Source organism: Zosterops lateralis, assembly GCF_965231275.1.
Source record: "Zosterops lateralis genome assembly, chromosome: 1".
In the NCBI taxonomy this organism is placed as follows: Eukaryota; Metazoa; Chordata; class Aves; order Passeriformes; family Zosteropidae; genus Zosterops; species Zosterops lateralis.
Genome location: NC_139762.1, coordinates 92,472,463 through 92,485,321, shown reverse-complemented (window position 1 = coordinate 92,485,321; position 12,859 = coordinate 92,472,463). Strand labels below are relative to the sequence as shown.

Here is a 12,859-nt window from a genome sequence, read left to right as displayed (position 1 = left end):
AACTCTTGCAAGTTCAATGCAGGGTGCGGAGTTAGAAAAATAGCTCCTTGGATGTGAGTCTGGGGTATTTTTTCCTCTCAGAGCATGTAGATGACTTGTTAATACTGATGAGGCCTGCAGCAAGTCAGAGGGAAACCCCTTGCAAGCTGAAAGGCAGAATTGCAGGAATGTGAGTCTGGCACGTGTTGCAGCACTTTTTGTTGGTCTGGTAAATAAAAAGCAGTGAAGACAGGGAAATCTGAGTATTTTTTTAAATGGCCTGTTAGGATCCCTGCACTGTGGCTTCCCTGCCCGGTTTAGGGCAAGAAACAAGAATATTTGGTGAAGTATTCGCATGCAGGAAGGGGCTGGGTGACAGCAAATGTCCCGTCCCCCGTCCTCCGTCCCCCCCCCCCCCCCACGTTCCACATGCATCTGGGAACAGGGCTGCAAGAAAGGGCTGAGAGACGGGCACGCGGGAAGAAACAGTGATTTAAAAGCTCTGCAGGTCAGAAACAGGGTAAAGTAACCACAGATTACTAAAACAGATGAAGATTTATAGAAATTGTCAAAGGAATGCTGTGCCCTTGGCAAGCGATGAGAAAAAAAAAAAAAAAAGCAAACCCTGAAAGGTGGCTGAGCAAAAGCAGTTAAATTAAAACCATCTTTGTGACCGAGTCTGAGGAGGAAAACAGCTGGCAGAGGCTGCAGAGCCTCTGCAACCCGGGCTGGGGCGGCCTGGGAGCACCCCCAGTGCTTTGGATCCTGCTGCAGGGAGCCAAAGTCACTGCTCAGTACAGCAGCTCGGGCATGGAAAGGGGAGGCAAGACAAAAGGGAATTTTCTCAAGCTGTCCCAGTTGTGCCTCAGCTTTGCCCTGGAGGAAAGGGGCCAAAGTGGCACCTAGTTTGGAAATAGGGAAAAGTGTATCTTAGAGAATTTACAAGAACGGGCTGAATTGGATTTCAGGGAGGCTTGATTGAGAAGTATGCACGTTTAATAAATTATTAAGTGCTATAAAGAAATAATATTGATAAATCATACACAATTTATAAATACTTATGTAATATTCTATCTTTCTGCTAACAAAAGAATACAACCAGTTTCTTATACTGTGACCCCCTATTTTAGCCTTATTAACAAGCTGTCCAGAAACTGGTCATTTCTCAGATCAGAGTGGGTTAAAGGTGTCAACACTGACCTACAAAAGAATGGATATTTATCTCAGATTGAGACAAAACAGCAGAAATCAGATTTTGCTGAAGTAATTTGAAAGGAACCTTTACTAGCAGTGGCCTCTTTGGAGGTATAAAAAGCATATTTCCTCATATTAGTGTATTCACCTTGTTGCTATAATAACTGTTTAATGCAAGGTTTAAAAAAATGGGAAGGAATGAAACAGCCAAAAAGCAGCTTTTCTTACAGGTGAATTAAAAAAAAAAAAAAAAAAGGAAAAAGGAGAGGCAGTAATCTACCATTTCTAAATTCTTGCAGGATAGAAGAAATATTAGCTCCACTCCTCAAATAAAGTAGTTTTGTCCTCAATATACCTGTTAGCTTCAAAGACAGGGTAGATGAGAAAAAGAGGATTGTCTATTCATGTGGTGCTATAAATATGAACAGGATCTGCAGTGGCTGGGGAAGGGAGAGTAGAAATCCCTTTAGCTCTGCTGGTAAATAAACCCCTGTTTTATGCTTTGAAACATACATCTCCATTCTTTATTACTTCATACGGCTTACCAGCTTTTATCTCATCCAAATATATATATATTTAATTCTTTGTCATTGAATTCTCATTCTGGTTACACACAACTTGGTAAGCATTATTAGTTTGAAGAGTCTTTATTAATATAAAAGAGACAGTAATGAAAAGTTTGCACGCCCTGAAGTAAGCATAAAATAAAAGACAAGCAAGTTTAATGTGTACTTCTCAAATGGGCATCACAAACACAAGTACCCAATTTAAAATTAAGACTAAAATTGCTTGCTGGTTTCTGCCTATGTTTCTTAAAAAAACAAAAACAAAAACAGACTAAAGAAATTGAAACAAAAAAAATATCAAAAAACTGGACCGAAGAGCAGTTCTTCAGCTACTGATTAACTCCATGCCAGTGAACTGGCCTTGTTGCTCCAGCTGTTGCAGCACTAAACCACACAGGTCCAGCTGCTGGATTTCAAGATCCGTCTTTACACTGAAACATCCCAACAGGGCTGTTCAGCCCCTGAGCCCTGAGCACCCCGGGGATGCTGTATCTCCACAGCCTGGCCTTGGCCATCACAGCAGGAAAGCAAGGCTGCTGCACTGCTCATGCTAAGATGAAAAGAGGAAAAGATCAAGTTCATACAAACATTTCCTTTCTCAGCTCTCTAGACTTTATTTTTCCAGTTTAACTTACGGCAAGCCTTCCAAACACAGTGCAAGCCCAGAACATGTGGCAAATGTTCATTTCGGGTCCATTTTCCAGTAAGATGGAGCTGGTTTGTATTTGGGGTATGTGCTTTGATCCTCCTACTTGGAGTCACATGAAAAGTCAACTCAGTTCTTGCTTTTTTGCCCCTAAATTCGTGAGTATTCCCATCACTGCCACTGCCACCTGCCCAGCAAGCCTGGAGAAGAGATGGGTGCCTTGTAACGTCTGTAAGGACTTTGTGCTCCTGCCTTGGAAGGGCAGACGATCCCAGGAGATGCCGAGCAGCAGGGAACTGGTTGCACAGGTCTGTGCCGTGTCCTGAGCTTCCCTGCATCACGACTTAATGTTTTGGGCAGGATTGTGTAGGAAAAAACCACCACTTTCAAAGGCTCTCAGTGACTAAAAGATGCCGACTGAAGGAAAAAGGTCTTTTAAAGTTAAAAAGATCCTCTGCAGAAGACGTAAAGAATTTAAGTCCCTTCGAGATTCTCAAATTAATAGCCTCCCTAATTAGTAAGAGCTTCTAGCAGAGGGAGGCGGTCCACCGATTTATTTCAACGAGGGCGTGGTGGAAACTCTCCTCCCAAACCCGGCGATCTGTGGTCTCAAATTAACGACTCGCAGCACTTTTCAGATCCCAACCCTCTTTCAAGAACAATCAGCGCCGCCTGGGAAAGTTTGTGCGGGTCCCTTTTGTGGCGCACAACGGGCACCTCCGAGCGGTGCCGCGGGAGCGCTTCGAGCCCGGTGCGGGGCTGAGCAGCGGGGCCCGAGCCGCCGCTTCCCGCACCAATTCCTGCCGCGCCGCTTCCCGCACCAATTCCTGCCGCGCCGCTTCCCGCACCAATTCCTGCCGCGCCGCTTCCCGCACCAATTCCTGCCGCGCCGCTTCCCGCACCAATTCCTGCCGCGCCGCTGCCCCGCCGGGAGCGCCGGACCCCGCGGCCGCCCAGGGGCGTGTCGGGCAGAGCGGGGGCGTGTCCGGGGCGTGCAGGGGGCGTGTCCGGGCAGCACAGGGGGCGTGCCGGGGGCGTGTCCCGCCGTCCCAAGGCTCCCGCCCGCCGCCGGCCCAGCCGGAGCGCGAGCCCCGCGCGGATCCTGCGGGCGCCGCCGCTGCCGTTGGCGCGCGCGCGCCGGGAACAAAGTGGCCGCGGGAGCGGAGCGCGGCGCGAGCGGGGCCGGGGCCGCGCGGGAGGGAGGGAAGCGGCGGCGGCGGCGGCGCGGGAAAGGGAAAGGGAAGGCAGCGGGGCCGGGAAGATGAACCGGAGTTTCAACAAATCTCAGACTCTGCGGTATCTGGAGTGCAGCGCGGTGGAAGTGAAGAGTAAGGTGAGCAAAGCGCGGCCTCGGCCCGGAGCGCCCCTGCCCCGAGGTGCTCCCGAAAATGAATGGAGCCCCCCTCCCCGCCCCCTTCCCCCGTGTCTCCGCTCCCCGCAGAGCGGTGCGGTGCGGTGCGGCCGGAGGCGCGTCCCGGGCTCAGCCCGCAGAGCGGTGCCGGGCCGGCGGGGAGGCGGGATCAGCGCTCCGGGCGCAGCTCCCGGCCAGCCCGGCCCTTCCCCGCCCGCCGCTCCCGCTCCGCCTTTTGTTTCGCCGCGGGGACTCCGGCGGTGGCTCCGTGGGGCGGCTCGGGAAGCGCCGGGCGGGCCGGGGCTGGGGCTGGGACTGGGGCTGGGCTCGGCCCGGGGACACCGGGCGGCGGTGCCGGTGCCGCTCCCGCCCCACCCGGGACGCTTCTGCCCCCCGGTGCTCCCGCCGGCTCCCGGGGGGCGGGATGAGCGCCCCGACGCCTCCTGAGGAGAGGAGCGGAGCCCCGGGAGGGAGAAGACCCGGGTCCCCCCCGGTGCTGGCGGTCCTGCCGCAGGTCCGAGCCGCGGGAGGCAGAGGAGACCCGCGGGAAGGTTCCCCCCCGGCGGTGGCCGTGCCGGGATAGGCTGTGCCCGCTGGCGGGGCCGGGGAAGGAGCCGAGACCCGCAGGGCGGCCGGAGCTGCCCCACCAAGGGATGGGGCCGGGGGGCTGTGCCTGGCCTGGGTCTGGCTGAGCTCTCGTCAAGAGACTTTGATCGCTCTCGGTGGAACCAGCACACCAAAATCTTGCCTGTGCCTCCGAGGGCAAAAATAAGTTTGCGTTTAAGCAAAACTGAGACATCTCCCCGAAAGCCCGTGTGTGTACACATATAAGAGATAAGGTGTAGGGAATGCTTAAGTTGACAAGAGTCCAGATAACTTAAACCTTGCGGGAGTCCCTGAACACCTGTTGAGATGGTGTTGAAGGTGGTGTCTTTGGGACTCTCTGCTTGGTTCTGTTCACTTTTGTCCACTTTTGCTGTTAAATTTTGCACTCAGATCAAATGGCCTTGAGCAACACATAGAGCGGAGATGGCCTCAGTGGAAGAAGTACCTCGTGTTCAAGGGAGGCTCCAATAATTTTTAAACATGGCACCTGAAATGTGGGTTCAGCCCCTGATTTCCTAACCTCCTGTTGCCACTTGAAAGGGCTCAACTGGCCTAGAAAGTTTCATTCTGCTTCCATAGCTGGAAAGTTTTGGTTCGGCTTGTACTGGTTCTGAGAGGTAACCCACCCACAACATTCCTTGTGGCTCCCAAATGCTCCAGATCCTGTCTTCTGAATTATACCCCTTACATTCTGTGAGTGTTAAACTAAAGCCTTGACCACATACAAGAATTTTTAAGCTCTTCCTCTGTCTTCTACTCCAATATTGCAATAGCTTGAGTATGTTCTATTAAAAATTAGAAAGCAGCCTTACAGTAAAGAGCTCGCAGCTTCCCTTACACCTGCAGGAATTCTGTAAGTGAATCCTGCCTGGCACTATAGACACAGAGTGATATATAGGGAGATTGTAAGCCTAGGAATGACTGTGGATTTTTGGAGGGAAGGAAAATAAACTTGTATGAGTGGGACAGGTTTACTGAAGGCCTTCTGTAGCTCAGCGTTGTCACTGCTGTTGGCCCAGAAGTTAGTATGAAGAGCTCTATTGCATTGGAAGAAAACTTAAAATAGAGGCTAAATTCAAAATACCCTGTTAAAGGCCTACACCCAGCAATGATCTGTGAACCTGCAGCCTGTGTCAGTGGGAGCTGTGCTGTTGAATTTCCTGGTGCTGCTGAGTTTTACTGTTAGCATGACTTGGGCACAATAACAGCCAGGCTGTTGATGTAGCAGGCTGTTGGTGCTGACATTGCAAGATAGTTTTATTTTGCCTGCAAAGCTCGTGGGTTCCCTCTCATAGAGTTACTCTTCAGTGATCTGAAGGAGGTCTGGTGAAAAGCTCTGGCCAATGGTACCTTGCAGGGTGCTGTATAAAAACCTTATACCTCTTAAAAAAAGATGGTACTCTTGTAGGGTGGCAGCCTTGTCCCTGTGGGTCACGGTGTTGTTGTGCTGTGATCATCTAGAAATACAGAGCGTTGAGATTTTTTCTGTTTGCATGGACTATCTGACGCTGGGGAAACAAAAAGGTTCAGTAATGCTACTTTTGGTAGCCCTATGTAGTCAACCTTTTAAACACTTAGTTGCTTGTGTTTTGTAAGTATGAGGCCTGTCTGGGCTTGCCTGAGAACTTGAAAGTTGAGTCTGAGAAGTCATGATTTTGCAGCTATCGCCTGAGAGCGCAGGCTGCCAGGTGAGCGGAGGTGGGTGCAGCTCAGCCTCTGCGCCGGGGCATGCTGCTGGCCGCCGATCAAGGGATTCTTGGTGGCTTTTCAAAGGCTGGGGAAGTGGCAGTCTGTGGGCAGGTGGAATCCCTTTTAGCAGAGGAGCTGAGTGTGAGAGAGCACTGCTTTTACACAATGGTGTGAAATAGCTTTTCTCCTCTGAAGATTGAGTTTGATCAGAGGGAGCTCTGGAAAAAATGGTTGTGGGGAGTTGGGAGGGAGATAGTTTGCAGATGCTGGGGTTTTGATATCCCTGCTTCTGTTATGATTACCAGGTGGTTCCTTCCTTAAGGATAAACCAGCATCCTGCTGGTGTCTTGCATTAGTCACAATTCAGAAATGCCTCCTGTGAAGTCTGATTTTTTTTCTGGATTTTCTGAATTTCTTTCCTTTTCTCCAAAAAACAAGTTCTCGAAAGCCAGTTTATGCCCTTGATTATTGGAAGGGGAGAGAGTTTGTCAGTGCTAAGTACTACACTTCTCTGGAAATCCCCAAGTATCCTTAAGTTGTAAGATTCTTGATGTGTGCCAGAGGGTTGTTAAAAGCAGGGTTTGTGTGTGTGTATTTGTGTGTTGGAAGAGGGTGGGGAGAGGAGGACAAGGAGGGAGCATCTTGATGGCTGAACTCATTCCAGTTTTCAACATCCTTCTTGTGCCAGAGGGCCAAAACCTGCAGGCCATATTCCTCTTTTTTTTGTCCAGTAGACGCGTGAGGTTTGTGGATGATCGGATTTCAGCGGGTCTGAACCAGCCTGTACCTCTGCTGAACCTAGCCTGACCCATCACCCCCGCTGGGAATGTGGCCCAAAGCATGCTTCAGCTCACGATTCTTGTGTCTGGACTTTTCATGTCTGTGACTGCCTGATGGGGACACTGGCAGTGATATATTCTCTGGCTATGTCACTGCAGAAGGATGAGCTTTGTACCTTTTGGTGTATGTCAGGTCACTTTTTCTGAGTGACTGTAAGGTGCTACAAAAGCTTCATGGATCTCTGTGATGCAGCAAATACTGAAGGGGAAAACCCTCTGCCATCTGTGCACACCTCTGTTTTCAGACATGGCGGTGGTGGAAATTGCATCAGTCTTTTGCTTTAAGAAGTCTTCTTCTGTCTGGCTCTCTGCTTTCTCCCTTTCTCTGCCTCATCCTCAGTGGGCTGGCCTTAAAATCAAAACACTTAAAAGCTTATTGCTAGATAGGAAAGAGGAAGGGTAAAGGGAAACCTGCTTAGAAGTTGGTGCATGTCATAAGAAAATATTAATTGAATTGTAATTACACCTTAGCCCTTCTCTCCCGTCTTTCATGACAAAATAAATTAGAAGCTCAGTTCTTATCTAGGTGTTGTCTCTGTAGGTCAGGATTAATGTTTCAGCCCTTTTAGACAGGATCTGAAAACACATTATCTTGCTGGCTTAGAACAACTGTGTATTCTCATGTGTCTAGTACTCGCTGGCTCCTTTCCTCTGTTGGGTGACAAGTGAAGGATCTGTCCCCTCTCAAGAAACTGCCTCTAATCTCTGAAAAAGGTTTCCAGATGACCCTTTCTCTCCCCTTTTCTCCCTTTTGCCAAGAGCTCCAATGCCTGCAATGTGTGGGGCTTTTTGTGTTTGTTTTGTTTGGGATCTTGTGGCCACAGGCAGAGTTCTTAACCTATTTTTCATTTACTGTCTTTAGCTTTGCAGAGAGGTTACAGGCTTCTTTGCCTGTGAATATAAGCCTACAGAAGAACGAATGCTTTTAAAATAGGAATTCCTACATTAGTGATGGAACTTCACTTGAATTATATGTCCATGTAGCCAATCTTCTTTTGTCTTGCTCTGAGCGAAAGGAGATTTTTACGTTTTGTTCCCTTGAATGTTATATGCAGTTTTTCAAACAGGGGGTAACTATCAGCCCAAATTTGTATTTCTTTTCCAATCTCTTAGATATTTTGGAATAGTAGAAGATTTCCTCAGGCCTTTAAATGATAGCACTTTGAATTGTTTGTGAAAGTGTATGTTAGGGTTTTTTTCAACTTTGAAATTGACAGGTACATGTTTCTGGCTTAAAAGCAGTGGAGTACTGTTTTTCTGTTACTACTATATGAATTCCTATGAACTGTATGTACTAGTAAGAATTAATGTTCATGATTTCAAAGATGGCTAAATGTACTTGTTGTTCCCTGATAGAAGTGCTTTGCAAAAGAACCCTTTGTTGTTGATGAACCCTCTGGGACAATGGAACTTTTGATACTGACTGAGGATTGTAAAAACACAGCTACCTGACTCACGTGCTGACTGTCACATTTCTGCCTTATTAATAGTGTCATGATTTTATGCATTGCAAACTGATTTACAAATTAACAATAATGTGACTAACATCCTACTACTATAAACAAACTCATTAAGATAAATAGAAACAGTTATTTATAACCATTTTTTTATTCTCTCTTCTCGTATTCTGTTTTGGCTCTCATTAAATGTTGGTATTTAGATGGGTGCCGCAAATGGATCATTAATAAATCTTTAATCATTTTCTGCTGTGTCCTGAGTAGACATGATACTGTTACGGTGTTCAAAGACAAAAAGCATGTTTGGGATCAACTGTGCTCTGTGCTCTCACAAAGTCACTAGCAGCTGAAAGACTGTTTTGGTCTGAGGCACATGTAGCAGTCAGGGCTTTAGCAAGCCTGCCCAGCTGCCATAGATGTAGCATTCAAACAGCTTGTGGGTGCTTTGTCCTGCTCACGTGTTGTCCCCCCTTCTTGGAAGAAGTGTGCCTGTGCTGTTACATAAAGATCAATGGTTTAAACCTTTTGCATCATCTCCCCTGCCAAAGTTGCTGATATTGCATGTCCACATGACTGTTCAGCTGTGGCAGTATATGTATACACATTGTGTATTTGAAACTTATGAAGTGTAACATCAAGCAGTGTTAAAACTGCACCAATAGCAGAAAGAGCAAGCTTACTTTTAATAGCCCTCTCCAAAGAGATTTTAAAGGTCTGGTTCTGCACTGTCTGGTGTTAACTGAGAGAGGTCTACAAATTGTTTTCCAGCCTTGTGTACTTTGATTTCACTCTAACCCTGAAGCTGTATAGGCCTTCTGAAGTTTTAAGAAAAGTTTTCCATGTGTAGCACACTTCAAAATAGATCAAAAAGCAGTGCTCTTTTTAAATGCTACAGAATGTTAAAACAGACTTTAAGTCTGCTTAAAGTTTTTAAGCAGTACTTTAGATTCTTCCAAGTTAAGGTCATACTTGTCATACCTGGCATAAGACTAAAATAAGTGCAGTAAAAAGTCCTGTAACCATCTGATTTAACTTCTGTTTTTGAGCTTGAAAACATATTCGATTATATGCAAACCAAATGTGGCACGGACTCAGAAAACCGCAGTGCTTCCCCCTCTCAAATGAAGACAGTGTGCCACAGTAATAGCAACTTGAGATGGTCTGGATTGTTGCAAAACATGTCAAGAGAAAGAGACTGTAAACATTAATCTCTTAAGAGGTGTTGCCTCTGTTCCTTTCCCTCCCAGTTTGCTGGGCTTCTCACAGCAGGTATTGTTCTTATTCTGATGTGCTAAATAGCACCTGCTAAACTCCTGGTTCCTCTTTCATTACAAACAAATCTTTGTTTCTCATGGTAGGATAGCTTTCTGAAGTGGTCATACCTAGTAACCTTAGGTCTGTCTGCTAGGTGACATGAGAGAAAGTGACCACAGCTTTCATCTGAGCCACAACACTGGGTACTGTGCATGCTTGCTGCCCTTCACGGATGAGAGGCCAAACCTTTCAGCTGAAAAGTGTGGCACAGAAGTGTCTGTGAACAATTCTCTTCAGGTGACAGCTGCAATAAGCACCAGCACAGTGTAACTCTCTTCTTTGACCTGTACTCTGGCACTATGGGAGTAGTAGTGCCTCTAGGAGATACAGGGAAGGCTGGAACATTGTTTTGAGCTACCTGATGTCACAGAGCATGGTGTGGTGGAGGATATGCTCTGGTGCTCAGGTTTGATGTAGTCTCAGGTCTGTTTTATCACAGAGAGATGGTAGTTCCTCCAACAGTGTTCCTGAAGCAAGTATATTGGTATGGGCTTGGGTACCAGCTGTGCAAACTGGATGGTTGGCACTGACCAGAAGGCTGCTGTCTTGCATTCCAGTGTTCCCATGCTTTCCCATTCTTGATCCTGCCTCTAGCTTCTCTCCTGTTTGTAATACTTCTTAGTCTAGTAACTTGGGAATTTCTGATTTGCTTAAAACTTCATCCAGCCAGTCTGTCTTATGTGAGTAGTCTTCTCAAATTTAGTCTCGCCACACTAAAACAGTCCTAAAGGACACTGAACAATGGACCTTTCAACTTTAAAGAGCACCTCAGAAAATTAAATGTTGTTTACAGCCAAGTCAGAAAGGAATGTCTCTCGTGTGAGGTTAAAATACCTGTGGAGGCTCTGTCTAACAGGCTTCAGGACTAGCCACCTCCAAGGAGCTCTTGAGAGGCGCAGTTAATAGTGCCTTCCCCTGTAGTCCCTTATAATTCCCTTTGTGATAGACTTTGTGTGCACTTAATCTGAGCTTTTAGGGACCAAAAAAGGTTTTCCAGGGATTTGCTGCTTGCCTCTAATTACCTTCACAATGGCAGGCCAGGAGTTAAAGGATGAAATGTACCTTGGGAGACATTGCCTCCCTCTAAGTGAAGGCAAAATCTCCCGGTACAGAGGTATTCCCGTTCCCACTGGAAAAGCCTGAAGTTTGTTCAAGCAGAAATATCTGGGGAAGGGTGTGGTGCACCAGCCCCTGGGCCACCCAGCCTTGTGCCATTCCTCCTTTTTCCGCCCTGCACAGCTGTTCCCAGTCCCCCTTCAGGTCTGGCCAGGGGTGTGCGTGCATCTGTGTCAAATTACTTCTCTGCAGCTGTTGCTGGCACTGAGCTCGTGGGGAAACCTCTGGCGGCAGCCAAAAGGGTCTTCAATAAGTTTGCAACCAGCCAGAGCCCTTACTGGTTACAGGTTTCTTGTATCCATATAGATACCTCTCAGTAAGTGTTCTGAAAGTGGTTTGCTCTCTCTGGAGACCTTCAGTAGGGCAGGGCTGCCTTTCTGCAGGAAGCTAGGCTCATGGGCTTATCACAGTGTTGACCAGACCTGATTGCTTTGTCCCTTTGGATGGCAAGGTGCTAAATCTTCTTCTCCCTCATGCTGATGGTGACATGCCATGGATGTGTGCATCCTGTGTTGTATTTGTGCTTAAGCTCTGTGGTGCGATAGAGGGTGTGTTGCATAAAAATACAGGACCATCTCGGTGTACATCATTTGCAAACAGACTTTGGTTTGTTTCCAGAGATGCAAGGGACTGGAATAAAGAAAGGAAGACATTTGCTTTTGGAAAGGTAGACTTGACACTTAAATCACAGATTTATTTTAAAGGCTTTGCTTTCCTGCAATCAATTGTTTCTTGAAGAACAACACTAGGGGTTTAAATGTTAGGACATGAGGCAGTGAGGAAGGCTGGCAGTGCTTGGAGGCAGCGTGACAGAGATGGTAGGGAAAAAGCAGCCACATGGGTGACCTGATAGGAGAGGAACTACTGGAGCAAGGCTGGCAAAGAAAGGGATGATGGTTCCAAACATCCCTTTGGATAGCTGTTTTCACAGACTGCCCTGTGGTAGTGAGGCAAAATAAGCAGTGTCATAGTCTAGTTCCCAAAAATTGTGAAGTAAGGTAGCTGAGGCAGAGGAAAGGGTGACCTTGGCTTTAAGTTTCCCTTGAGCTGACAGCCAAGCATCTGTGAAGAGATCTCTATGAGACTAAATGCGAGGTGTATCTCATGAGCAGAAGATGACCTGAGGGTGCTGGGAACAGAGAAAGAAGAAATTCTCTTCCAAGTAGATGAAGGAGAAAAAAGGTTGTCCTGAACTGAGCCTTACAGACCCCTGAGGAGGGTTGAAGGAGTTACAAAGTTTTTCTTCAAAGGAAAAGGAGAGATGTGAAACATTGTGTCAAAGAAGTAGCAAAAAGAAGAGAAACTGTTCTAAACATTTAAGATACTAAAGCATGGCTGTGTTTTTCTGGGAGAGTTAAAGGAAGGAAAGAAGGAAGTAGAGTTAGAAGTATGGCATGGTGTCAATCAGGAAGAAAGGTTGGGGGATAAGGTAGTGCAATTGTGTCCCTGATGGGGTTTCTATGAAGGGCAAATAGAAGAGATGCTGTCTTGCTCTTACTCTCTCTTGGAAGAAATAGCAAGATGTGAGCAGAGGACTGAGCAGAACATGAAATCTCACACTTTCCATCAGGTCAATCATTTTAGTGAAACAGAGCTGCTCTGGAGGAAGCCATTGAAGAGAGAACTTGTTGCAGAGAACATCTGCATACTTGGTGGCTTCTTGCCACTAGTGACAACCACTCTGAGACTGGGAGCAGAGCCAGAGAATGCTGTGTGAGCTGGGGAGGATGTAACTGGGGGAGAAAGAGGGAGCAGAGGAATAGACATGAATGTGACAGCAGAGCTCTGAAGTCTCAGGTGAAGTCAGCAAGCACAAAACCATTTACACTGTTTTCCCTCCTCCCCTTTCTTGCCCTCTGCTCATTCTCACTGATAAAGCATCCCTGATTAGGTCTTTCCAGTTTTGAAAATCTCACATGTAAGCAGAAATTACAGTCTATGCAAGGATGAAAGTGTTTAGTTTTCTTTCTGTTCTTGATTTTTTTTACTTCATGAGAGAAGTAGGTGGCTAATGTAATTCATGTTTATTGCTAAATGTTGCTCTTTGATGTCTTCTTATTACAATAGCCTGATTTCAAAGCCAGCAATAAACTAGAGGGATG

General features: G+C 47.0%; 1 protein-coding gene across 2 annotated transcripts in view; it reads left to right on the top strand.

The window, feature by feature from the left end:
* Positions 1 to 3,590: 3,590 nt before the first annotated feature.
* PARD6G (par-6 family cell polarity regulator gamma) overlaps positions 3,591 to 12,859 on the top strand; it is a 65,534-nt gene continuing 56,265 nt past the window's right edge. Inside the window, exon 1 of one of the 2 annotated variants that reach the window (XM_083878662.1) lies at positions 3,591 to 3,718. In XM_083878662.1, the coding sequence (XP_083734788.1) occupies positions 3,647 to 3,718 (72 nt within the window). In that variant the 5' untranslated portion in view covers positions 3,591 to 3,646. Of the gene's footprint in view, positions 3,719 to 5,638; positions 5,701 to 12,859 lie in introns of those variants that run through there. The other variant, XM_083878663.1, reaches the window with a different exon arrangement.